At 35.7% G+C, this 27,429-nt stretch overlaps 1 protein-coding gene and 2 long non-coding RNA genes across 3 annotated transcripts in view; 1 reads left to right on the top strand and 2 right to left on the bottom strand.

The window, feature by feature from the left end:
• LOC125505768 lies at positions 1-12,937 on the bottom strand. The gene is made up of 3 exons (XR_007282385.1): positions 12,810-12,937; positions 11,460-11,607; positions 1-434 (listed from the first exon to the last, which is right to left on the bottom strand). It is a non-coding gene; the product is annotated as an uncharacterized LOC125505768 (long non-coding RNA).
• A 6,273-nt stretch (positions 12,938-19,210) lies between these two features.
• LOC109541413 (spectrin beta chain-like) lies at positions 19,211-20,629 on the bottom strand. The gene is made up of 3 exons (XM_048665890.1): positions 20,138-20,629; positions 19,486-19,800; positions 19,211-19,432 (listed from the first exon to the last, which is right to left on the bottom strand). The coding sequence occupies exons 1-3, from the start codon at positions 20,627-20,629 to the stop codon at positions 19,211-19,213; spliced, it is 1,029 nt and encodes a 342-aa protein (XP_048521847.1).
• A 3,478-nt stretch (positions 20,630-24,107) lies between these two features.
• Positions 24,108-27,429, top strand: part of LOC125505855 — an 8,690-nt gene continuing 5,368 nt past the window's right edge. Inside the window, exon 1 of the long non-coding RNA XR_007282487.1 lies at positions 24,108-24,277. This is a non-coding gene — a long non-coding RNA (uncharacterized LOC125505855). The remainder of the gene's footprint in view (positions 24,278-27,429) is intronic.

The raw sequence follows: 27,429 nt of genomic DNA, 5'->3' as shown, positions 1-27,429 counted from the left end.
CAGGGTGTTCCATGATTGTGGGTAAAATACGGCTCCACACCGAGACTGATTTAAGAATCTGCTCTGTTGTATGAAGCCAAGAAATAATTTCGGGAAATGAACCAAGATATTAAATTAAAAGTAGAGCTTAGATTGTGCTATCCAATCCTGTGCAGGGTATGTTAAGTATACATATCTACCGTGATGCATCCTGAGCACTTACATTTACACACAAGTTACTAAACCATATTTCGCTAGTAGTCTTTTGCGATAAAGTTGTAATAACAGTGCAATAAGCATTTTCCTGCTTTCTGGTCCGTCATATATCTTCAAAATGTTTTTCTATTTCTTCACTGCTGAGTCCGTACTTGGCGCATACAGATGTACTCGTATAAGCTGTAAGTCGTGTGTGACTTACACCTGTGACTAATCTTCAACATGATGGATGACTATTTCTGAAATGGCAGAGAATTTGATTACCAAATGTTTAATTCTGCGGTTAATTAAAAATGGCACTCTGCCATAAACCAGAATTGTAATTTGTTTCATAATTATTTTGATACAAAAGATGTTTTGATTTCAATAACAGACTTTTTTCCCAGGCATTCGTGTCTCACACAACCCTATGTTCTTCCAGTTTATTTTAGTGAGTTCCGCTTCTAGTTCTTCGCGTTGTTCTTCTGTGCTCATTGTTTTAATATCGCACGTTCCTATAGTGGGTTTATTCGGATTTTAATGTCCCTTCCTTTCTGGCTTAGTATTTAATATCGTCGATTTTTTACTCCCACAGAATTCTTGAAGCTCATAATGGATCGGTGTGTGAATGTGTGTATCTAACGATCAAAAATAAGGAGGATAGTGGTCTTTTTTTGCAGGACACGACCCCTACAAAAAACACCTCTTCAGGATCGGGCTGAGCGGTCAACTGACCTGCAGGGGGTGCGAATTAGAGGACGAAACTACTCTACATATCATGTGTTACTGCAAGTCATATGCAACAGGTAGACGAAGACTCCTGGGATGGGATGAAGTTATACCAAACCAGGTCATGCGTACCCCCCTCAAGCCTCTTCTGGAATATATTAAATACACAGGGATAATGAGGCAGTAGAGTACAAGGGCACAAGTCCCACACAGCCCAGAGCGCCAGATCACCGGATCTGGGTGTGCGTAAGAGCATTTTCTGAACCTCACCGGAAAAAAAAAATCTAACGGTACCCACCCGGGGTGCTTTTCGTTTTTTATTTTAGTTTACCATTATGATGTACTCATTCTAGAAGGGTGAGGGTACATATCTATGGCGGAGTAGCTAAAGACCGAAGAGCAGCAAACAGCGTATCGTTGCTAATTGATAAGAAATATCTGCTCTCAAAAAGTGCAAAATTGGGATACACTAAATGAACGAATTGTAGTGGCAAACTTCACAGTAAAAGGACATAGATTATCTGTTGTAGGTCTATACCCCCCAACTGTTGACGAACCAGCTGTTGAAAAGGATGAATTCTATTACCAATCAGAAACTAATCTGACCAGTGTCGGAAATTAGGGGACCATCATTATTCTGGGAGATCTTAACGCCAGAGTGGGACGTGACGAAGATAGCAATATAGTTGGAAGTTTAGGTGAAGGAACTCTAAACAAAGGACAGAGACTCCTTGAATCATGCGAATTATGTAGTAAGTAAGTAACTTAAGATACTGAACGAATCTTCGAAACATAAGTTTATCTAGAAATATACCTGGCATCAAGACACTAGGAGACTCAGAAATTTTATCGATTACATAATTATTAAAAAAAAACACTAACTGGCAAGTTATTTATACTAGAGTATTCAGAGGAATAGAGTGTGGCTCACATCTACTTATCACTAAGTCTAGAATTAAATTTAACACTACACAAAATAGAACTAACTCCCCTCTAGCCAAAAATTAAATAGAGCAGTCCAGGTATAACCTGTTGGCTTGTAGAACCAAGCAATGGAGTGCTATTTCAGAATAGCACATTACACGAGAAACCACGTTCCAATATCAGCATATAGTGGAGTCATTGCCCTTTGCGGCACATGATGCCGAAGAAAAAACAATCTTTTACAACTTTCTGATGAAAAGTCAATGAGTCAAAAGGCAATGATGCTTTTTGTCATTAACAGATAGTTACAGGTATATAGGCTTTGTCAATAATAACAATAATTTGTCAAAATGCGACTTACTTTGAAGCTCCTTTCATGAATTTGCGGATATACGATTAGTTCCGGGGAAATGCCAATGCAACATAGGAGAAGCTGTAAGAACTCACGCCAACATAGGGCGAGAGACACTGGATATTGGCTCATGGAAGATAATGGACGACAATAGATGTTCGGGTTCCAGATACAGAGAAACAATTACTAGACATAATTGCAGCAGAGCCTTTCAGTGGTACTCAGAACCCAACAACTGACACTTTTCCAGGCGCCAAATAAATAGCGAGGAAGGGCTACATTTCGACCACGTATCTAAGGTACAGAAGCTGCTCGATAAGAGTGGAAAATGAGGCAATTAGGCCGAATTACACAGCACTAATTGGTTTAGAGTTAAAGACTCAAATGTAGGTTTATTTGTTAACATTCCAATTCGAGGTTATGAGGACAATAATTGACATCTCGAAAAAGTGCGTTCCACATTCAACGAATCCTGTTGAATTTACCTAAACGGTCCTTGTCTATTTTATTGTTATTTTCTGTATAATTCCATAGTTACTGCAGTTTGTAATAATTAAGAAGCAGCATGCATTTACGTAAAGTTAATTACCTTGAAAAACATTGTTGCCATCCTTCTTATCTACTTTTTTGCAAATATCTGAATTTAAAAAAACAAATAATTTTTTTACTATTTGTCCTGTACCTACTCTCAGAACACCCCCAGACAACAACTCCATAGAAATGACGCCAATTTTGAATAACCCTGTATCATGTATTGGTAATTCCTTTAAAAATGGTTTACTTGTCAATTGTTTTATTTCGTCTAATATTAGACATATTTCAAAACAAGAAAGGAGTAGTGAGATTTTCAACCTTTTAGGACGGTCGTGTACATGGTTTATTGACGTTATTTTATTGTGACATATTTTCATGATAATCACGTCGATGTGACGTGATTTTTGCTGACCTCCAAACTACCGTTTATTTGCGAATAAAGTATTTTAATGTAAATTAATATATCACGCTAATTTTGTAGCCTTGTGTATTTGTTTTGTAGCCTTGTGAGAAAATGTATATACATCACACTTACTGTTGATGCGTGAACCCTAACGATGGCTTAAATATGGGCAAAACGGTTGGCTAAAACTATTTTTCTTTCTATCACTATTTATTAATCGATAAAACCCATGCATCTAAACAAACATCTTTTACTAATCTTTGTCATCCCTTTTTAGTAAATACAGTTTATATTTAATCAATTATCAATAAAACTAGCCATTTTCTATTTTAATTTCGGCGGGTTCAAATAGCCGACAATTTGCTCAGATTGTGTTAAAATGTTACAGGAAAAGCGCTAATATTGTTTGTAAACCACATTAATGGTAATGACCTAAGACATAAATCACTCGCCTGCTGTAATCCTTGGCATACGATTTTAAATCTTGGAATGCCCCAAAGATCGTTAATGAACTCCAATTTGCTCTTTATATGTTATGCTTTCAACAAAATCACCAGTTTAGTTATTTGTTTAAAAACAAATTACATTTATTTTTCTTTAATCACTTCCATTTAGAAGCTGTTTTGAAAAAGCAATTTTACCTTTGTATTTACTTCGACATTTAATTGCTCTCAATTGTAAATGTAATAAAATAACTATCTATTAATTAATTAATATTTATTCATTTCGGTCACACTTAAAAGGTCACTTAAAAATTTGGACCTGCATATGGAGCATATTTGGATCAAAGTCAAAATATCAGATCAGCTCATTTAAAATTAGTAGTTCATAATTTTATTACATATTTTATAATTAGACAGTAAAGCGCAGCATTTTAAAATAGCACACGAAAGTAAATAGGTGTACTATCTTGGCGTCCATGCGTCATATGCTCATAATTAATTATTTCAAAGAGGAAATATGCGAAAGCAGAAGACATTTAGCTGTACCAGATAACTTCTTACTGAGTAATTAGCTAGTTTTTTTGTGCCATTCAAAAATGTTAATTAGAAGATCGTATAAATATGTTTGAATAGCTGGAGTAGCTCACTATAATTATTAAGAATGAGGAACTTTGAAAAATAGAATAAGTATTTCTACAAAAAATAAGTCTATGCTCACCGCAACTAATCCAGGTAACAATGTGCACTTGTCCTTATTCTTTCGTTTGCAAGGTCACAATGACACTATATATAAAATCCCAACCCTTTCGTTTGTTTAAGTTCGATTTTTATTTGATTCATTATACCTGATTTGAAAGCTACGCAAAAAATATTTCGAAATCAACAACCACAAAACATCAAACGTGTTAGCGAACGATGAACTCGCTAAAATAAATGCTGGATAATATTTAGCAGTCCATTTTTGTCTCAAAAAAATCCCTCAATTCTTGTTTATAATTACGCAGATGGACGGACCCACACGATGACGAACAAGTCTACGACAAAGGATAAACGATTTTGGAAACGAACGCAACATCACGCGAATCGTCTGCTGGAATGTAACATCATGGAATGGAATAGATCAGGAAATTATGATTGAGATGAAAACGCATAAAATCGATATTTGCGGAATCTCAGAATCAAAAAGAAAACGAAAGGGAACCACCTTGGTTGAACAATACACATTAGTACACAGCGGTAGAGATAAACAGGAAAGAGCACAATTCGGAATGGGCATATTAATACACGAAAGATATACAAAAAACATAGAAGAAATAGACTATGTGAATGATAGAACATTAAGAGTGTCGCTGAGGACTGGGCAAACTGTCATACACCTAATAAGCTTGTACGCCCCAGACATCTCTAAACCAACAAAAGAGTCAGAGATCTTCTGTGAAAAACTTTAGAACACTGTTAATAAAACAATCAATAGGCATAAAATCAGCATTCTCGGAGACCTTAACGCCCGCATAGGAAACGAGGAGATACCAGGTGTAAAGCAAATGTCAGCAAGGCAGTAATTAACGAAAACGACGAACTCCTAATCAACCTCTCGCAAGAAATGAAATGAGAATAAATAATACTTTTTCCCGGCACAAGAACCAGCATAAAAACACATTTAATCAGCCCTGTGCTGAATCACTCACGTTAACTTTAACGTGCATGTTATCCGTCAAATACGTTATGTGGCTCCAACTGGTGTTTCTATCAGTAAAACCTTTATATTATGACGCACGGCACGGCAGGCGCACGCTATCGACAAACGTTATATTAAGAAATAGCGCTTCAGAATAACAGCATTAAATCACATGCCGCTATCGAACTTAACGTGAGTCCCTCGAAGTTAACCTCGGGGAATAAATAAAACAATTGTGTTTAATTAGAGCGTAGTTTTGTCTTTTAGCAATAATTTGTTTTTAATTTAAAAGAAAAATATATCTTTTGGTGGTCTTATAAGGTTAGCTTTATTAGAACAATTGGTAAATGGACTTGAAAATAAACTTTATTTTCCTCCACAAACTCTACTAAATTTTCAAATTGTTTGCGGGTTGTTTTTTTCCTCTTCTGTGCATGCTCCATTGAAAGCGTTTGAGAAGATAGATCAAGAACAGTAACGAACGAAATTGAAAGTGACTGCAAATCATAAACAAAGACAAGTATGGTAGTAGGTAGGCCAAATGGTCAAAACGTGCACATGTGGCGCATATGTTTTAGAACCTTCGATGGTTTGATGTTAACTTTCTCTAACTAATAGACTGTTCGTATAAGGGCATCTCACTTTATGCATCCAACATTTTTTCCTTTTTAACGTTTGATGGATAACTGGGTCGGAAACGCATACGTTAACTGGGAGATAGAGCACACCTCGGTTGTGTTGCTGCGTTATCGAAGATGTTATCCTGAACTGTTGAGTTGCCATAACGTGTGGCCGTTAAAAATAGCATTTATGATACAGCACAGGGCTGAAAACACCAGAGGCCAACGATCAACGATTGATTTCATAATTACGAATAGAGTCATCACACCATCACAAGTTCTTGACGTCAGAGCGTTATCATCAACCAATATAGGAACAGATCACAACGTAATTTTATGCAAAATCAATCTGCTGGAACGCCCTCAAACTGCCAGAAAAACGCCAGAGTACATCGAAAAATACAGCACGGAGTCACTGGCATCCGAAGGCACACTCTTCGAAAGTAGGCTAACTAACAATTTAGAAGGGTGTAACGTGGCACCTGATTGGGATCAACATAAACGCAAATAACCGCACTAAGCCATGGTTCTGCCAGGTGAAACAACTCGCAGACCTAAAAATAAGCAGCTATCTGGAGTACAAGAGCCTACAGACAATAGAACAACAATCCGAATATATACAGACTAGCAACAGAGTAAACTAAAAAATAATAGAAATCAAACGAGACTATTGGATTAAGTTTACTGCCGACATGGAATACGATATGTAAGGCGCACAGGGAAATGTATGGAAACTGCTCAAAAACAGGAAAAGCCAGTGAATGAGTATGCACAAACCAAAGAGTGTCTATGGAATCCTGGGAGGGATACTTCAGACAGCTTTACAAATTTGAATAAACAGTAAATTTGTAAGAACACGAAACTCTATTTAACGCTACGATCGACGAATCGGAAATAGAAATAAGATTCAAGAAACTGGAAAACAAGAAAGCTCCGGGACTAGACAACACACCTAACGAGCTTCTGAAATATGGCGGACAGGAACTTACGAGACAACTATGCCTACTGTTTAACAATATTCTGTGCATAGCACAAATACCGCAGGATTGGCTTCAAAGCATCAAGATTTCTATCTTTAAAAAGGGACAGAAGACATGCCCAGACAATTACAGAGGAATCACATTCCTAGATAGTACAATGAACCTATTTACAGGAATACTGAAGAATAAGCTAGAGGAACACATAGAAGACCGCGAAGAACAACAGGGATTTAGGAGGAACGGATCAACAACAGACGCTATATTTCATTCCACACACCGCCCTATATGTGCTTCATAGATCTGACCAAGACGTTTCATAGGGTGCGTCTAGACGACATCATCAAGAGCTTAACGGAAAGGAAAACACCAACAAACACTACAAAAGTAATTCACAATATAAATAGTCACAACACAACAAAAGTAAAATCACAAAACCAAATATCAAATAGCATTCCAATACTATGAGGAATCAGACAGGGAAATAGTCTCAGTCCGTCTCTGTTCAATATCTTAATGGATACAATTATAGAAGCAGCGACATCATTTGTTATGCCGACGACGCCGCAATTATCGCGGAGAACGAAGACGACCTCCAGAGGCAGCTTTTCAGATTCCACCAAATCAGCCAACGGCTCAACGTGACAATCTCTATTAACAAAACAAAGAGTTTGACAATCGCCAGGGAACCTGTTCGATGTAAATTTGCTATCGAAGACAAAATTATAGAACAAGTATTACAATTTAAATACCTTGGAATGGAGCTGTCAAGTAGTCATGACCCAGTCAAGACCCTAAGAAACCAAATTAATAAAGCTGCGGCATTATCAGGATGTCTTAGGGAAATCGCATGGGCAAATAAATACATGCGAACAGCGAGCAAAGTTAAAATATACAAAACATGCGTGAGACCCATTATGACATACGGCATAGAGATACGAGAAGCCACAAATAAAACAAAGTACATGCTGCGAGTAGCAGAGATGAAGACTCTAAGAACGATCGTGGGAAAAATCAGAAGAGACACGGTGAGAAACACGGATATCTGGGAACAGTGTGGAGTGCAGGACGTGGTGCGATGGGAAAGACAAAGAAAGAGACAGCGGTACAGTCACGTAAAGAGACCAAAAGAGACGTCAATGGACGAAAACTGTCTTCCGCATATCGTGTTGAAGAGAAAACCAGTAGGTACTAGACCAGTGGGCAGACTACCTAAAAGATGGAAGGATAGCTGGCACTCAACATCTCACGAAATACTGCAGAAGCGTGCTCAGAATTAGCAGCTCGCAAGATCTCGGAAAAGTATAAGAAGAAGAAGAAGAAGAATGCGCAAATTTCGAACTATTTTTTATTCATAGAGGCCAACTTTTTAAAATATAACCTATCTTTAGAGGTTTTCGGGAAATTGGCAACATAGTCGATAAAAAAGCCTCCGAAATCACCTGGTCTTACACTCTTGAATTACTCCTTATAAGGTTATTTAAAATCCGATGTTCATGAAAATCGGTGAAAATAAAATTGGGGAATATTGACAAAAACGCAAGCAATAACTCAATAATGTTGAAGGGTATGGGTGATTGGTTTTTGCGATAAAGCCAATGGATGACAATTTGAGCACTTAATTTACCTCTTTTAGCATAAATTTCAATCAGGTTATAAAGTGGAGTGGCAATTTTGCATACATAAAAAAGATAGGATATGCTACATACAAAAATATTATAATTTTGTCTAGAACGGAACAAAATCACAAAAAGCGGGGCTTCTATTTAAAAAAACCATCCTGTATAAAATAAATAAAAATTGATTCAGAAATCGGGCTTCTAAAAACAAAATAGACAGGTCCGAGCAATTTTTCGAAAAATATACAGGTTGGCCGCGTACTGTATAACAAGTATATATTTTGTTGGTTTAGGTGGTTTGTGACTCTGGGAGCTTCTGAGCATGAATTAAAAACTCGACTCCACCTACTTGTTCAACCTTGATTTTATTATTTTTAATAACATTTTTTTTTGTTCATCTAAACGTCCAGGCTTTAAAACCAACCGTAAAAGCTAATTTCAGGTCCCAATAACTTTTTGTGATCGGAAGGTAAGCTATCCAACTGCGGCTTCCGACAAAACATTTTTCCCTAATTTTATTTTTATTGATCAACTGGTGATCGAGAAGGTAATAAACCACTTAAATATTATTATAAACAATTCTATGAATCATTTTGTGCAAAATTGTGCACGTTTTGCGGGATCCTCACAAGACTCTTGCAGAACATGGAATTTTTGTGCCTTTTCGCAAGGACAAGACTACAAGACGAAAACCAGATTCGCTCATCTCTAGATTTGTATCGTTTGTTCAAGTTGCAAACATTTCAGATCACCGCTGGTTTCCATAAACACCTAATAAGAATGTGAGATTATTTGCACCACTGCAACACCCTGTATAATCTTAAGAACTAATTGGTAAAGACGACAAAAAAGAAAAAATTAACAAACCATTTCAACAAGCCAGCAGTACAAAGAAACAAACAATACCATGTTCTAAACAAATTTAAATTGTCTTCAAATTATTGGATTTTATGCAAAATACCGGCGATTTGCGAAGTAACTTGATCCATGCCCTTTAGCCACACTAGTTCTTACGACACCATGTCTTTTATTCATTGTTAGATAAACCGGAAGAGAGCACTTTTGAACAGCATCCCCTTAATCATTAACCCTCGAAAACCGAGATAGAACACGTATTCTGCACGTACCCTTTTTGAAAGCTCGCTATCAATTCTCCCGCATCCATTGTGGAACAAAGCACCATTTGAACTTTTTTCAAATTAAAAACGTGTGCAAAGTTTTCTTTATGCCCGATTTTACCGAGCCAGGATGACTCTCGGTTTTTCTATACGGCATCCTAAATGAAATTTTGGACATTCCATATTTTTAGGAATTTTTGGAATTTAATTTCCCTTTTATGTCCACAACATTGGCTGGCGAGCTATTAATTTGTTTTAATAATTAATGGTGTAAATCACCCTTGATATGTATTTAGATTAGTCATTGACTATTGGAATTACCACTAACAAAGTCGTTTCTTGGTTTAAGTGCCCAAATCTTAAGTGCAATAGAACTATTAAACATCTGACAATTATAATATTTTATATAAACACTATCTATCATATAAGCATTTTGAGTGTTAAAACAATTAGCAATAACTGGTTAGAGTTTTAAACAAAACCTACAGTTATTCTGAATAAAATTCAGCAAATGATAGTTTTATTGTGAAAAATAAAATATTTAAATGTCTTGAAAACACTTAAATTTTACATTTTTATAAATGTTTTGTTTGGTGTCCTTGAAGCTGTTTCTTGTGTGAAAAGTTATTTTTCTCTTTATACTCTGTTTTTAGGTTGTTTTTCCGGCGGATTTGATGCAGACATGATTGGCGAAAGCGCTTGACCAGACTTTATATTCAAGAGTTATTTGATGTGCCCTTGAATCATAAACAGAATATATTAGAAACGCTTGTTTTATTTATTCACTAAGACTATTTTTCGTGCCTCTGCCGATTTCCATATTTTTGAATATAATAGATTTGCATTAAGATTTAACACTAGATTTCATCCACACTGATGCCTCAACACTTCCTAATATAAATAACGATGCGCTTTGATTGTTATTAATTTTATGAGAGCACGAACAAAACTTTAACACACAAGGGAAAATGTATATGTACATGTAAGAATTCAATGCATGCACCAATTTTTTGAAAGGATTATATTTCCGATCTTAGTTCACCCGTTTGTGCACTGCGGTGGATACATCCGATGAGAAAGTAAGTGAACATTTCTGCTTTCGAAAATAGTTAGATTTGACGATTTCCATTTGTTCCAAAATGTTGAATTTGAGTTTGAAGTAAAAACTCTTGCAATACTTTTCATGACAATCCTCCCTGTATTTACTTTTTAATTATCCCAATCAACTAGTGTATTATGCATCCACTTAATCCAATATGTGCATCCAATTAATGGAAATCAGACCAATTAAACTTGCCTAATATAAGGTTTGTTCGCAAATAATAACATAATTTTAGTTTACTTAGATTGTTAAATTAAGTAACGCATCACAATTAAAAATTAAACGACTACTTTAATTCAAAATATTACAAAAAACTGTCTGTCTCAAAAAGGGTACGAATTAAATTATTTATTGAGCCAGACTGCTTTAACAGTAGCATTGTTAAATAGCATTTTACTATAGGTTATTACCAATTACAATATACAAATTATTCAAAATTAATTATTAACGGTCTTATGAAGAGGAAATACGTTCAAGCTTTCAAGAAACATCCTGCATGTTCTGAATGTGTTATTTTCAGCAATTGTTTAGAGCCTAGGTATCTATTATACACCCGGCGCACTAAAACTTTTTCAATATATATAACTCACACTGGGTTGAAATTACACAGGAAATGTATGCCCGAGATTTTGTTGGTATAGGGGCAATAGTGGAGACCGTATTGAATAAACATGTCTTTCGTTTGCGGCAATAAAAGATTCAGTAAAGTCCTAGTTGTAAATATTCCTTAGACTCTAGCAGCGAAGGAGAAGGAAATTAGTTTGCAGCATGTGAGAAAAATCCTACCTTATTTTCAGGTGCAACACCATTGAAATATTGGACTTGAAAATTCGAGACAGAGCAGTATCTACTAGAGGTGTGATAAACGGTTATTTTTCTGTAACAGGTAACAACGTTCCACTTCCACCTTGGTAATGGGTTCCAAAATGCGGTTCTAAAAGGAACATGTTAATTTTTAACTTTTCCACAAAAAATGCACAATGATGATGAAATAGTGTTGATATATAATGATTTCCTTTATTAAAACCATAATTCTTAACATTGGTAAACTTAATAAAATAAAATATTCTAAAATAAAAAACAAACCATGGGTCAGGAGTTACTACTTAAAGAACAAAAAAACATATATATGCGAAAATGTTTAAAATCTCATTTTCATTTAAAAATTATTTAAGATTTAAGAATACATTTTTTTGCGGATGCTTTTTACTGGGTCTAGTTCTTTGCTCGTTTATGATAGCACCCGCTTTAGAAAATACTCTCTCACATTTCTCTTCACAATAACATTAAATAATCCACAATAACATCAAACAGAAATGCATGCTTGGCAAGCCTGGAGGAAGTATTAGTCGAGCTAATTTTGGTACCAACAAAAAATAATTTGAAAAAAATATGTCGACCTTCCAACGTTTAATACTATTCAAATAACTTTCATTTAATCTCTGAATGAATTTATATTAAAAAATGGCCAGCTTGCTTAAATGCAGGTGCACATTCTGCTTAAAACGATTGTTATTTTACATTTCAACTGTGATGAAATTTATGTCTTAGACTCTTAGTTTGCTCATAGCCTATATGCCAGTGCACATTCTGCTTAGTTTGCTGGTAATGGGCATATAACTCCCGAGCTAAGTTTCTTAAGAGACATCCTTTTTTTCTTAAGATTTATTGCAGAATGTCAGAAAACTAAATACTTATGGAACAAAATTTCTGAATTGTATCATCCTAGCAATTAAACAAATTTTCGCTAGTTCCTGGAGAACCGAACAATAATTCTTATAAAGAAAAAGCCAACCAATAATCATTAAGGCAACGCGCAACTACACACAACATATTTTCCGTTGATAAGTGGTCACTGAAACTGCTGCAACTGCATAGAGCGCTCCACGATACCGCATCGGTTCTGTGCTGGCGCGCACCGCTGTTACGGTTTGATGAGATGGTTCCAAAAACAACCTTTAAATCAGCAAACGGCTTCAGCTGGTGCTAAGTGCACACAACTGTTTCGGTTTTATGAGACGGTTAAAAAGTTATTTCAGATGGTTAGTGCTTCAAACCAAATAAACATTAATTTAAAAAATGCCTTTCCTAATCTATTTCCAAAAATGATTGAAAGATCTATTTCAAGGGACTTACTTCTACAGGGATATTCAAAAATGGCGTCATTCCTCTGAAGGTGTGCTCTGGCGGTGTTTAAGAAGTACAGAAAAAATTGTAAAAAAATTTATTGTAATTAAAAACTATGAAATTTGCAAAAAGCTGTATCAAACAGATGACAAAAATGTTTTTCAAGGTAATTTACCTAATTAACATCACATAAATACCTGTAGCTACGTAATTGTCAAAACTGCGGTAACTATGGAATTATACAGAAAGTGACAATAAAATAGACGTGGATCAACGGCAAATTCAACAGGATTCGTAGACTGTGAAACGTACTTTTTCAAAAGGTTGATTATTGTCAGCACAAGTTAGTGCCTGTGTAATCTCTATATTATCCACTAATATCTAGCAGCTTCTCGTATTTGGTTAATTAACTCCTCAAATTTGCCCCGGTGTTCAGTAATCCATTGGTTTAATGTGTCGTCGTGCAGGAACGGAATGAAGCCAATTTTAAATCATCCTGTATATTGCGTATGTGAGTATAACTTTTATTTATACTTACCGGTCATTTAAATGCTCGCACACACATGAAACTAGATGAAACCAATTGTGGCCTATTTTCATCTATTTTAGTCTTTAATTTACTTACTGTCTCGTTTTCTTTTAATCTTACATTCAACGTGATTTTTTGAGTATTCGTCCCTGCTTATAATTTCTTTTTTGGACATGATTTGTTAGATGCTCACCGGGGTGGGTAATCTTGACTTGACGCGTAATCTTCTATGACGCGAGTCATAAAACTGCTTAACTAGATTTTTCATTCAAGGATATATTTTTTTGAGCCCCTTGATTCAGATAGACAAATAATACGAGCTAGCTTGACATTAGATTACCATAAAGAAAAATATCATAAATGGAAGTAAAATACAGGGACATCGCACAAAAAAAAACAATAACAATATGTTAAACTATTAGTACTCAAGTTAATTAAAATCTTTAATTTTGTGTATCAAATTTCAACAAATAGATATAGATCAAACAGAATATAAAGTATGTTTCTCTCATTACTACAAACAACGCCAGATTCCGAAGAAAGTGATTAAAAAATTATTTAGGCATAAACAGCATTGAAAAAAATTCTGGATCTATGTCTAAACAAACTCTATAATAAAACGTATCAGCACTTTTGTTAAATGTTTCTTTCAGTTTAGGAAATAACAAAAAAACAGAGTATGTGAGTCTAAAGCAGCTCACTCACACACCAATCTGCAGGTGACAATCTGTACATAAATCGGGTATATCCACTAGACGTTGCAATCACTGGTCCCAATTTATCAATGTTTTATTCTGTGCGTGAATGTATGGCTTCTTCGGACGTCAAAAAAGTTGGATTGCACTTGCAGCGCTTACAACAGATATGAACAAAACGAAAAGGAAATATAAGTCAAAAGAATTGCTGAAAATAATGAGATTTTATCATTCCATTTAAGTTACGGATTTAGAACCAATGGTAGGTATACATCCATATACAATACAATAAAATCAATAAAATACACGGTAGCTCTACAACCTAGAGTGGGTCTTAGCTGACTTTACTATGCTCTTCCAGGCTTACCGGTCCTTGAAAATATTCGTTACCAGAAGAGTATTAATTTTTGTGAGATCTGCTTTGATGTTGGCTTTCCATCTCTGGTGGGTTTCACAAGTAGCCTTTTTATCGACGGCCTCTTCTCCCATACCAGGCTCGTCAGTCTGTCATCTCGTAGTCTACAGACATGCCCGTACCATCTTGCGCGCTGGACTTATTTCTTTGACAATAGCCCCGTCTCCATAAGGACGGTCGTCCTTTGGATGCAATTTCGTGCAAACTGTGTTTGTCCGAAATCGGACAAATAATTTGGGAAGATTTCGCATATGTAGGTATCGTCTACTGGAAGCTTTTTTCGTACAAATTGATCAGCCATGGGTAGTTAGGTTATGTATCAAATAAACACGTTTATCCAGCTTTATCCAATACTGTTAACACTTAGTGTTAACTAACTTTTTTGACAAATTTGACAGATTTGACAAATTACAACGGTGGCGATTTTGTGCTCTAAAAACTTTTACTTCAATATGAAACTTTTACTCCTTGAAATTTGCAAGAATTTGTTTTTATCTCGTTGCGCGTAATGACTTGTGCTTTGCGATTCTGTACGTCGCGGTTTTTGCGCATACTTGTATTGCGCATGATGTAGAAATGGAGCGTTACGAGTTCAAAGCCTGGCACCACTGGTACCAATTATTGTTAAGATTCCATTTGTTTAAGTTTATTTATCAATGAACAACATTTGCAGTTTATTATTCAGTACATCTGTAAACTATTGGCAATACATATGTATTTTTCGTTTTCTTGTCACTTACTAAACTATAGGTTTATTGATGCGTGGTTCTTGCGGAAGTAAACATTTAAAATATAAATCGACCAACTTATATTCAGAAGCCTTTTTTTACTTGAATACAAATGAAATAAATTAAAGAAAACTTATCTTATAGAGCAGTAAAACCGTCCAGGTGTAACCAACAATGGTAAAATTTGCTACAGCTATAACCTTGGGTCGTAGTGTATCACCAAATTATTTATTCAGTTCTCGCCTCGCTTTTGCGATTAATTCCTTATGGATTATAAAAAATAGGGAATATGGTATTGTACATTTTCAGCAATCGTTTTAACTATCGGCTTTATTTGTTCCATTTTTCAATTTTCTGCACTTTTGTCAAGTAGTAAGCGTTTTGTTGTAAAACTAAACTTATGTAATCAGTGATTATTGTTCACGGGTTAGTTCTATTAGTCGAATCCACCCTTATTCACTCCTCTTTTTCTGTGCAAGCTTTTAGGAGTACACACTCTTAGCTTTACCGAAATACCTCGCAAATGATTAGAAGTTTTCCAACGTGCAGCATCTACATAAAAGGAAAAGCTGAAAATATTACTTGTAGCTACCAAGTGGTAAGTGTTCAGTTGTAAGTGCTCTTGCAGCTTCAGTGTAAAATGTTGACGGGCCTGTGCAACTGTCTAACTTAAACTTTAATGGTTCAATTGCAAACATAAGTTCATAAAATACTAAGAAATTAATTAATAAAGCATTAAGTCTTCTTAAGCAAAGTCAAATTGAAGCAGTGAACTGCTTATTTTTTTATTAGATTAAAAAGCACCTCGGTTACAACACTGCTTCTTGAAATTTTGCGTTTCCATCGAATTACCTGGCTACCGTTTCGGTGCGTTTTTCAAAAACTTAACTGTATTTGCGACGGGACAAATGTAATGATGCCGTTAACATTTTCTCACGAAAGGCATGCAATTTTAGTATTAGAATAAGAAAATCTACCCAAGCAAGCAAAATTCGATTTCGTAAACCATTTATTTCGCTTATATTCTGAACTTGTATAATTTTCGAATCTGTTTTGTTAGTTGTAAGGTCTTAATAACTTTGCTTGTTTGAGCTGGAAAAGGTATATTTAAGAGTATTTCTATGTATGTTATACAACACGTCATTAGTAAATGCTGTAATTATACATTATACAGTGACGTTTTACAACAGGAATTGCCTATAATCTGGATTTACATGCTATGTGTGTGTGGACTCGCAGTAGAAGTGAACTAACATGCATTTGTTAAGTAATTTTTTTATCGACTAGTTGTGCTGCATTGTTATTGGATCAATAGCATTATTTTTAACATGTAAATTCTTTCTTAATTGAACGAATTATAAAATGCAATTTTTAAACATAATTCATGATCTATTGATGAATTCTGATGATGAATTATATGTTTTTGCTGGTTTGGCAAACGAAGTTACTCTCTTTAGAATATGCCAATGCATGGAACATTTTAGTTAGTTTTAAATGTAGCGTTTAAGGTTTTTGTGATGTACCCGACAAAAATCTGACAAAAAATCTCAATTTTTACTTTCAGTTTTCGAGAGGCCCCCGAAATAACATTTTTCGATTAGAAACATTTTGTATCATAGTTCCTGAGGGGGAAATTATGCCCTACATTTTCAGTTAACTAATACAAGAATATCACAAGTCATAATATACCATAAATCACTTTTATAATGGGTACATTATTTATTAATTTGAATAAATTTCTCATTGGACGGTTGATGTATATACGTGATATATGACGTAATATACCGGGTGTTGGGTAAGTAGATGCATTTCCTGCAGGTTGATAGTGCAAGTGATTTTGGAAATATTGAATTAATAGACATGTCCCGAAAACTCTTTGTTCGATGATTCTTACCTTGTCACGCCACAGTGTGTGCATGTGTCAAGAAAAGTGGACTGTCAGAGATATGGTTAGCGGCTTGGCTCTCGCCGGCATAATTTTTTCACTACTACGTTCATACTTTCCACAAGAGAGACATCTACAAAAATCTAACGAATGAAAACCTATGAAACAAAAAGGGCAGTATTTAACTATGTTAAACGGCATAAAATAAGCCATTTTATTAAAACCCGCTCTCCAAACGAGCTGATTCCAGTGGTGCGCTAACCACATTAGAGGCACCTCAAAAATAGTGGAAACATCCACTCCACACTCTTAGTTCTTGATCTACAAGGTGTTAAAGTTTAAATAAAAAAATGTAATTTTCAATATTGAGGAAACCGCTTGGAATAATTTTTTATTTAAAATTATCAACAGACGTGCCTGCGCCTATTCGACTGGAAAAGCCAGAAACAAATTTTTAATCGCAAAACATGGATTGTTGTTAAGTGTCTAAGCCTATAAAATTTCATGAAATATTTCAAGCTGTTCAAGCGGTTCCAAGCGGCTTCAACAACATAAAACTCCCTGTACTACTACAGGGTGATTCAAAATTGGCGTCATTCCTCTGGAGGTGTTGTCTGGCGGTGTTTAAGGAGAACAAAAGAAATAGTAAAAAAAAATTAATTGTTATTAAAAACTGAAAAATTTGCATAAAACTATATTAGCAAAACGGCAACAATGTTTTTCAAGGTAATCTGCCTAATTAACAATACGTAAACACCTGTTCCTTCGTAATTATTAAAAAATCCGGTAACCATGGAATTATACAGAAAGTGACAATAAGATAGACAAGGATAAACGGTAAAGTCAACAGGAATCGTTGAATGACGAAACCGACGAATAATATTTTAAAACTCATAACATCGAATTATTCATTTGTTTATAAATTAGAAAAACCTACATTTGAGTCTGTAACTCCAAACAAGTGCCTGTATAATCACCTTATTATGCACTCTTCTCGAGCAGCTTCGCGTGTTCGGTTAATTAACTCCTGCTCAATTTATACCTGTTTTCAGTAATCCATTGGTTTAATGTGATCTTACATACGTGGTAGGAATAAAGCTGGTATTTATTTGGTACCTGGAAAAGTGTCAGTTGCTGTGCAATGTTCTGAGTGAATATCAATCGTCGTCCACTGTCTTCCTCGAACTACTCTCCTCGCCCTTTGTTGGCGTGAGTTCTTTCAGCTTCTGCTATGTTACTGTGGCATTTCCCCTGAACTAATCATATCCGCAAATTCGTGCAAAGAAATTCCAGGTAAGTCACAGTTTGACAGGGCTATCCATCTGAGACTATCTGTCAATGCCAAAAAACATGATTTCCGATTTGACTTTTCATCAAAAAATTGTAGAAGAAAACTTTTTGAATATCAAAAATTTTCATGATTTGAAGCAAAGATCGTAATGTTTCTTTTTGAATGCTTAAGTATTAGAATATGCTTCCAATTAAACATGGAACACTTTCAAAATAATGCTTAATAACAAAGTTGAAATTCGATTTTCAACTGTTAATTTCATGTAGAAATTATCGAAAAAATTGTCAATGTTTTTCTCGTACCTTCCAAGTAAGCCCTATTACCCCTTAAAAGGAATGACGCCAATTTTGAATCACTTTGTATATTTCAATCCTGTCAATGTGAACATATTGTACCGTGGATGGCCGAGTATCAAACTTTTTCTTTAGCTTCCAACTTTTATTCCACTCGGTATAACTTTAACTACGGAACAGGAACAAACTAACTTTAAAATTACAGTCAATTTCACAAACAATAACAGGCGGAAAACTCGCTCTTTGGACTCGCGGGGTTTAACCTCTTCTGCACCCGGTCGTTGCTGTCACTTCACTTCCCCCCTGTGGTTCTCGTCGCCGCTTAAATAGTTTCCTCCAGGTAACCCAGACGGTTCTCGAAATCTCCAGCCCAGGTTTGAAATTTCCCGCTTGTCAGTGTCATATTTGAGAGCAAATGGGGCCCAAATGGGGCTCCCATTTTCAATCCCCCCATTCCAAACGTGAGTACCCCAAGCCATTTCCGTTATGCTGCCCCCCTTCTAAACGCTGATCGCCCCGATTAGGTAATTCCTGGATCATGGTTATATCTGGCCAAACGGTGATTGTGGACAACTTAAAATTTTGCCTGGGGGCTCTTCTGATTGCTCATCAACAGTTCAACGCCGCCGACGTCGCGCGGCTTTTCGCTGGTGTTCACTTGGCGCACCACGTTGTCTAACCATTGCATCAGCGTCCTCACCAGGTTGAAAAACCTGAACAGATCGCCAGTATCGGCCAGTTTTCCTTTGCGCTGCTCGCAAACCATTTGCAAACTGGCCCATGCAGACACCACTCTCTATTTGTAATCTCTTTTGCTCTGTTGCCCGCATAGCTGGTTTGAGGCTTTGCCGATTGCTCTTGGATCTGTTGCACTTGGTTCTGAAGCGTTTGTAGGTCTTGCATGAAGTTCTGATGTTTGCGCTGCAGCGTTGAAACAGAACCAGCATCTCGGCCCAGTTCATGAGAAGAGGCCACCACTTCGCGATCAGCTATCCACTGCTCTAAGTCGCCAACGTCTCTGTTGAGCAGGAAGAGCTGCAAGGCCTCATCCAGCTTAGCGCGACGTTCTTGCGCCAAATCCTTCAGTCCGGCATACAGCTTGTCCAGTTGCGACTGTTTAACAGCGACCTGCTCGCCCAAAGGCTGTCCTTCGGCCGACAGGACCTTTACAGTTTCACCCAGTCCTCTGATGGTGCTCGCTCATCCAGCTCTCGGCCACATTGGCATCAAACAGATACTGCTGCGCCCTCTCGTTCCTCAGCAAGTTGGCTCGTCTATTATCGATGGCTTCCTTTTCCCAAATTTAATTTTCGCTTAACCGTCGATGCTCTCTGGTGGTGTGAACAACAGGTTCCTTCTGTAATGACGCCACTGCTAAAAGAGTCTCCAAATTTGATGCAGCTTTTATTGATTCTACATCAGGCTCAGCTTCGGCTGGCGCATTTTCTTAGTTGGGAATGTTTTCTTCTATCGGTAATTCTCGCTCGGAAAATTGCTCAACTTCAGTAGCGATTTTAATTAAATTGGCGTCTTCATCTAATGCTGGCAAATCATGTACGGGTTTATAGCTAGTTGGCCCATTGCACTCAGAATCAGAAGATTCTTTACTCAAACAAACTACTTTTTCTAAGTCCGGTTCCACAGTTTTCCTTCTGAGCATTATTTTGTTTTTAGTTTTCGCTGATTCAAGCAGATTTTGCGCATTTTCCTGCATAGTTACATACTCATGTTCTACTGGCCTAGTGATGTCTTCGATTTTATCATTCACAGTTTTATCAGCAACCGACAATTCTTCAGTCTTCACAATAGTCGCTTCGTCCGTAATCACCTTGTCTGATGGGAGTTCTTCAGCATGTTCGTCCTGAAATTCCAAAATTGCTATACTTTCCGTCTTTACCGCTTCCTTCACTTTCGCCGCTGTTAATGTCTCTTCCACGACTTCTTTCTCCACTTGAGAGTTTTTCTCTGTTAAAACAGTTACTTTTGAGAGCATAATACCTGGTAAGTTTTCACAATAGTTGTCAGTTTTAGCCAAATCATCTCCTTCAGAGACAACTTAATCAGTTATTTCCCCAACTAAGGACAGTTTCTGATCAGAACTAGCCACTTCGGGCTCCACCTGAATTTCCTCTAAATGCTCCTGAGCAATTTGTTCATTCGTGATCTCGACAATACCATCTTCTTGATCAACTTTCGGCTCTTAAACTACTGGATTTTTATATTCTGGCTCTTCCACTACTGCAGGAATGTCCACGATTTCAGTGTTTTCCAAATCATCGGTCACTTCCTCGATGTTCTTTAGTTTGCCATCAACGGTTGTTTTCAGGTCTTCAAATTTCTTAGCGTTGTCGTCCATTTTATCTCTCATTTCTTTCATCACTTTCTTAATGTCGGCCATTTTATCCAGCATCTTTTTGAGGTTGTCTTCCATTTTGTCATTCATTCTGTCAAGTTTTTCGTGCATTTTCCTACTGTTGTCGCTCATTTCGTCCACCATTTTCCTACTGTTGTTTTCCATTTTGTCATCCATTTTGCTCATTTCGTCTTTTATCTGCATGAGAAGTGCAATCATCACTGGGGTTCCCTATTGCAGGGTCTTCCTTCTTTGATTTACTTCATGTTTCCTTCAAAATTCAACTTGGATTCTGTTAAATCCCACTTCTGACACCAAATGTACCGTGGATGGCCGAATATCAAACTCTTTCTTCAGCTTCCAACTTTTATTCCACTCGGTATAACTTTAACTGCGAAAGAGGAACAAACTAACTTCAAAATTACCGTCAACTTCACAAACAGTAACAATAACAGGCGGAAAACTCGCCCTTCTGACTCGCGGGGTTTAACCTCTTCTGCACCCGGTCGTTGCTGTCACTTCACTCCCCCTGTCTGGTTCTCGTCGCCGCTTAAATAGTTTCATCCAGGTAACCCAGACAGTTCTCGAAATCTCCAGCCGAGGTGCGAAATTTCCCTCTTGTCAGTGTCATATGTGACAGTAAATGGGGCCCAATTGGGGCTCCCATTTACTAAAATATCATGAATTTCGATCCCCCCATTCCAAACGTGAGTACCCTAAGCCATTTTCGTTACAATATCATCAATTTCTATGATTGGCAATGCAAAATGCACATCTGGACACTGGAAATAGACATATTTCGTTTAAAGAACAACAGACAAGCAACGCGTAGATGAATATTGAATTATAATTACTGTACAGGGCGGTGCTCAACTATGTACCTAATATGACAAGGTTTGCTGACATATTGTTTAGGCAAAAATATTGCATTCTAGGTAATTTTTTTTATCTGACAAACAACTAGAAAACAACGCATTTAAGCAAAACAAGTGTCCTCACCATTTTTAAGAAATAAAAATTTTAGCCTTTTCATGCCATTTTGAAATTAAAGAAAAATAAATAGTATTTGTTAATACCATAAAGCTCGAGATGTATGGTGCAATAAACTCCATGCAACGCTAAGTGCAACTAGTAATTGTAAATATTACTGAACAAACAGTAACAGTCGTTAAAGCAATAAAATAGACATGAAACTTTGCTTTAGAACCTAAAGCCAAGCCGGTAACGGACTATGAGTAATAATATAATATACAGGGTGGGTAACGGGTTGATTGCACGTGACATATTTTTACTAAATACTACAGTTCATCAGAAGTTGAGTCAAATATGCTGGTTATTCTAATATTTCAGATGAAAATAAATGCTTAATTTAAAAAGTTCAAAATATAAAAGAAACCCAACAAGTCATATGTCATCAGTGCCTCAGCGCTGACTGCACATCTACGGCCAAAAAAACATAAGATTTTTGAAGATATAATGTAAAACATAGCTCGGAATACTGTAGATATACGTATTTTCGTATGGAGATCATGCAAAATACTATTGGAATCACGAAAATTAGCACTGGCAACAGCAGCGACAATAAATTTGAAACAAAATTTAACAATTCCGTTAAGAAAATGTAAATGTTTCCCGGTATTACCAATATAACTCAACGTATTACCTTTCTTTGCCATTACAAAAACGCACATTTAAAAAAGGTTCTTAGTTACCACATTAAGGAAGCTTCAGATGCCAATAAAATTTGGAAATGTATACTTTGCTGACATTCCAACACTCAAATATTACGGAAAACGTCCACGAGCAGGACGAGAACAAATCGTAAATCTTTGAGAATTCACTCAGTTTCTGGCAGTTATCTTCCGTTAAGTGTTGTCATAATCGTTTTGGAGTCCATGTTAATGTTATAGCTATTTTAATGATATGCTTGGAAATGTATGTCTCCTAAATAGCCAAGCACCATCGGATCTGTTGTTAGCTCTGAAGCGGCTCACCTGCCAAATCTGCTTTTAAGTGTGTAATTTTTGCAGTACCGTCGTTGCAAATGTTCATATATATTGTTTTCTTGTCTGGGTTTCAGTCAAAATGTGAAATAAAAATGTTTACATCGTTAATTTCGTATTTTTAAGTTTCGGTGAGACAAAAGCGCCATCATCAGAATTAAAATTCGAAACAAACCCATAATTGGACAACATTAGATTCGTTTTAGGCGAATTTAATGTTTGAACATTGTTCACATTTGCCTCGTGGCAAATTACGTTTCACAATTTTTATTGAATTTGACTTAAAATGCAGATGCCATTTACAAATAAAATAATTATAACAATAAAATAAATTCATAAATTTTATGTGATCTGGAAGATTTTAAACATTCCTGGACATTCTGGAAGGCCTTTCATTACTTGAAGATGCTTTCTAGGACGATTTAGAGAAAACATAACACTTAAAAATAACTCACTCTAAAAGCTGATATTATTGCAGAAGACCAAATAATAACTTTTTTTAACAATCCTTTCAATTCGATTAATTTGTATTTAAGCAGTTAATAGAAGGGAGGAAACGTAGCCCTTCTTCAATTATTCCTTGGTACGGAGTGTCAATTTCAATAAAAACTTTTGCAAATCTTTGAGCGCGTTATCTATGACTGTGTTAGTGGTTGCTCCTCATTATAAAATTCGAAAAACCCTTAACTGATTAGAGTTGTGATAAACGGTTAATTTTCTGGAACGGGTTACAACGTTCCAATTTCACTTTAGTAATAGCTTTTAAAAAGCGGTTCCAAAAGGATGCTTTAATTTCATTAACAATGCGCAATGTTGATGATAGTAGAAATAGTCATGACAAATAATGATTTAGTTGAGTAAAAAAATAATTCTTAACATTGCTAAGTAGTAAGCTTAAAATAAAATATTCTAAAATCAAAACATGGGTCACAAGTAACCGTAATAACTAAGTGATTAAAGAACAAAAAAACTGATAATAAACCAGAGTGATTAAATAAAATATACGGTTTATATGCGAAAATGTTTGAAAATCGAATTTTCATTTAATTGAATTTAATTTAATTAATTGAAAAATAAATTAACATTTAAGAATAATTTTTTTTGCAGATGCTTTTACTGAATCTAGTTCTTCGCTCGTTTATGATGCACCCGCTTTAGAAAATAATCTCTCGAATGGTACGGAAGTAGCTACAATGTTGACTTTCAATTTGACTAATTTTGAAATTGTGGAATACAGATGTTGATTTTGCCTCCATCATAATAGCTGATCTTCAATTCTGGGAAGGTAATTGGCATTTAAGTATCTGTTTATTTTTAGCAGTGCCTCTGACACTGTTAGACAACACTTTTTTCTGCAACTTTCTATAAACAGGCATTAGACAGTTTGGAACTAATGACCTCCCTGCCTGTCGCATACTTTTCTCCGAATATTCGCACTGTAGCATCGTAAAAAGGTTTTAACACTATACATAGCTCTTTTCAAATGTTCCATTCTTCTTCAGATGAAACGGAAATATCTGTATTCATAAACGCTACTGATGTCTTAATGTCTGAAAGCTACCACTTCCTTAATTTTATATAGCAACAGATTGACGATTTCTAATACACTTTTGTTAACCAGATTTATGGTATGCGCAAAACATTCAAAATGCTTCTGTTTTAGTTCATTTAATACTGCATTTTTTGTGTTTACTGCGTTGTCGGAGATGACAATTATTGTTTTAGCAGTTAAGTGTATCAATTATTTTTGTAATCTCCTTGGCAAAATTTTTGCTTGTATTATTAAAGTACTGATTTTAGTTCAAACTTTTCATTTATGAAATGTCCGGTAACTGCAATGAAGTTTTCTACATTTCGGGAGGTCCCGCAATCCGTAGTTAAACATACAATAGATACTGAATGAAATGGTTTGCGGACGGCGGCCAAACATTGTTCATATTCAACATCAATCATGTTGCAAATTATTTTTCGATTAGGCAAATTATATGCTGGAGGTAATTCCCTGACCAAACTTTTAAAACCCATATCTTCTACAATTGAAAATGGTTGACAATATACCGTAAACACCGTTTTAAAAGTAGCTTATTTAATTTCTTTTTTTGTTTTTCCTTTAACCTATTTCCCGTCGTAAAACATTCGACATTTGGTTGTTTATACTTCGGCTCAATTTGGTTAATTTCTTCAAAATTAACTGACATTAACGGAGTTGGTCGATCAGAATATGAATATTGTGATGCGGCTGGGACAATGTTGAGCTCAGATTGACTTTGATATTGTTTGAGTTGTGTATTAATATTTTTGAAATGTGCCTTTAAGTTTATTGTGGAATGTCTTCGTTCGATGTGTTTTTTTAAATTAGAGGCTTAAAACATTACATTTCTTGTAAAGATGGTACTGGCAATTTTTTTGTTCGTATCTTTTACCATGAAATAACTTTATGATTAACTTGTGTTCTGTCGCTTACTTTCATCCATAATAAAACCAACTTTAAATAACCTCAAGAAACCAGCTTTAAGTTATAACTAATCTCACGCTCACTATACTTTCCAACTAGCCGCACACTTCGTTTCACAATAGAAATAAATAATCCACAATAGCAAAATACTTTGGCTAAAATGCGTCTTTGGCCTTCCAGAACGAAGTATTAACTGAGTTAAGTTTGGTACCACCAAAAATACCTTTTAAAAAATTAATCGACCTTACAACGTCTATCAACAAAATTAACTGTCATTTCATCGGCAGTTCCTATGCTGTGGGCTGTCCTTTTTCCATTTTCTATATCACGATCATTGCATTTCGCTCATTGCTCTCCCCAGTTAAGGGGTGTACAGGACTGAGGGCCGTGCTTAATTTGTTTTCACCCATAATAAGTATCATGGGGAAGTGTGTACCTAGGTAGTTTCCCGTTTCTTTCCTAGGTTAAAGATCAGCCGCCCACTTTGGGTCAGACGCTGGCGGAGTACTAGAGATGGTCGGGTTTTAACGTAACCGCTAAAATAACAGTGTTCCAAACGTGTAACCTAGCCGATCAAACAGTTTTTTTTCTAACTGTCTCATAAAACCGAAATAGCGGTGCGCACTCCGGACATCGTCGAGCGATCTATCGAGCTGCAGTCATTTGCCGATTGAAACCGTTGCTTTTTGGAACCGTCTCATAAAACCGTAACAGCAAACTAAGAGTCACATATAAGACATAAATTCCATCACAGTTGAAATGTAAAACAACAAAAGTTTTAAGCAGAATGTGCACCTGCATTTAAGCAAGCTGACCATTTCTCAATATAAATTCAGTCATAATAATTTTTTGTGGTACCAAAATCAAGCCGAGTAATGCTTCGTCCAGGTTTGCCAAACACGCATTTATGTTTGTAGTTATTGTGGATTATTTAATGTTATTGAAAAACGAAATGCGAGATTATTTTCTATAAACGCACGAAGAACTAGAATCAGTAAAGAGCATCTGCAAAAAAAAGATTTTTCAATAGTTTTAAATAAAAATTAGATTTTTAAACATTTTCGCATATAAACTGTATATTTTATTTAATCACTCTAGTTTTATTATTATCAGTTTTTCTGTTCTTTAAGTAGTTACCTCAGAGCTATGTTTTGTTTTTGATTTTAGTATATTTTATTTCAAGTTTACCAATGTTAATAATCATATTTTAAATAAAGGAAATCATTATGTATAATCACTATTTCTACTATCATCATCATTCTGCATTTTAAATGAGAAATTTAAAAAGTAGCATGTTGCTTTTGGAACCGCATTTTGAAACATACTACCAAGGTAAAACGGAAACGTTGTAACCCGTTACGGAAAAATTACCGTTTATCACACCTCTACGGAGTACCGCTCTTAACATGAATATCCGTCGGGTCCTGCTGCTAGTTTTGGTATCTGATTTTCCCGTTAACACCAGGGGAGGTACATTCTGATACATGCACATGTATAAAGAATACAAAATGAAATGGCGTTAAATAACAATTGACAAAGGACATATTATACTAAAAGGTACTGTTGTTACATATTTAAATAGTCTCTAATACTATAAGGCTCTAACTCAATTAACATCTGTTTTAATTTATTCTTAAACAATTTTTCAATTCTTACTTTTTTAATGTTGTTTTTTAGTTTATTAAAGAATTTTATACCCATATAGTACGGATTCTTTTCAGACAGTGTTAGTCTGTGTGTTGGATACAAAATGTTTCCCGTGCGGGTGCTATGATCCTGGTTAACGTTGTTATCGTGTAAATATATACTCTTAAAAACACATAATATTGCCTCAAAAATGTACAGAGCGTACACAGTTAAAACACCCTTTGATTAAAAAACCTCGTGACAAGACTGCAAAGGAGACATTCCGTAGATAGTCCTTAGTATACGTTTTTGTACTGTAAATATATTTCGAGCCCTCGAGCTACTCGCCCAAAAAA

Source organism: Dendroctonus ponderosae, unplaced genomic scaffold, assembly GCF_020466585.1.
Source record: "Dendroctonus ponderosae isolate FM_Combo_2020 unplaced genomic scaffold, Dpon_F_20191213v2 Dpon_F_20191213_1, whole genome shotgun sequence".
Lineage (NCBI taxonomy): Eukaryota > Metazoa > Arthropoda > Insecta > Coleoptera > Curculionidae > Dendroctonus > Dendroctonus ponderosae.
Note: the sequence above shows the minus strand (reverse complement) of the source record. Positions and strands in the feature narration are given on the sequence as shown.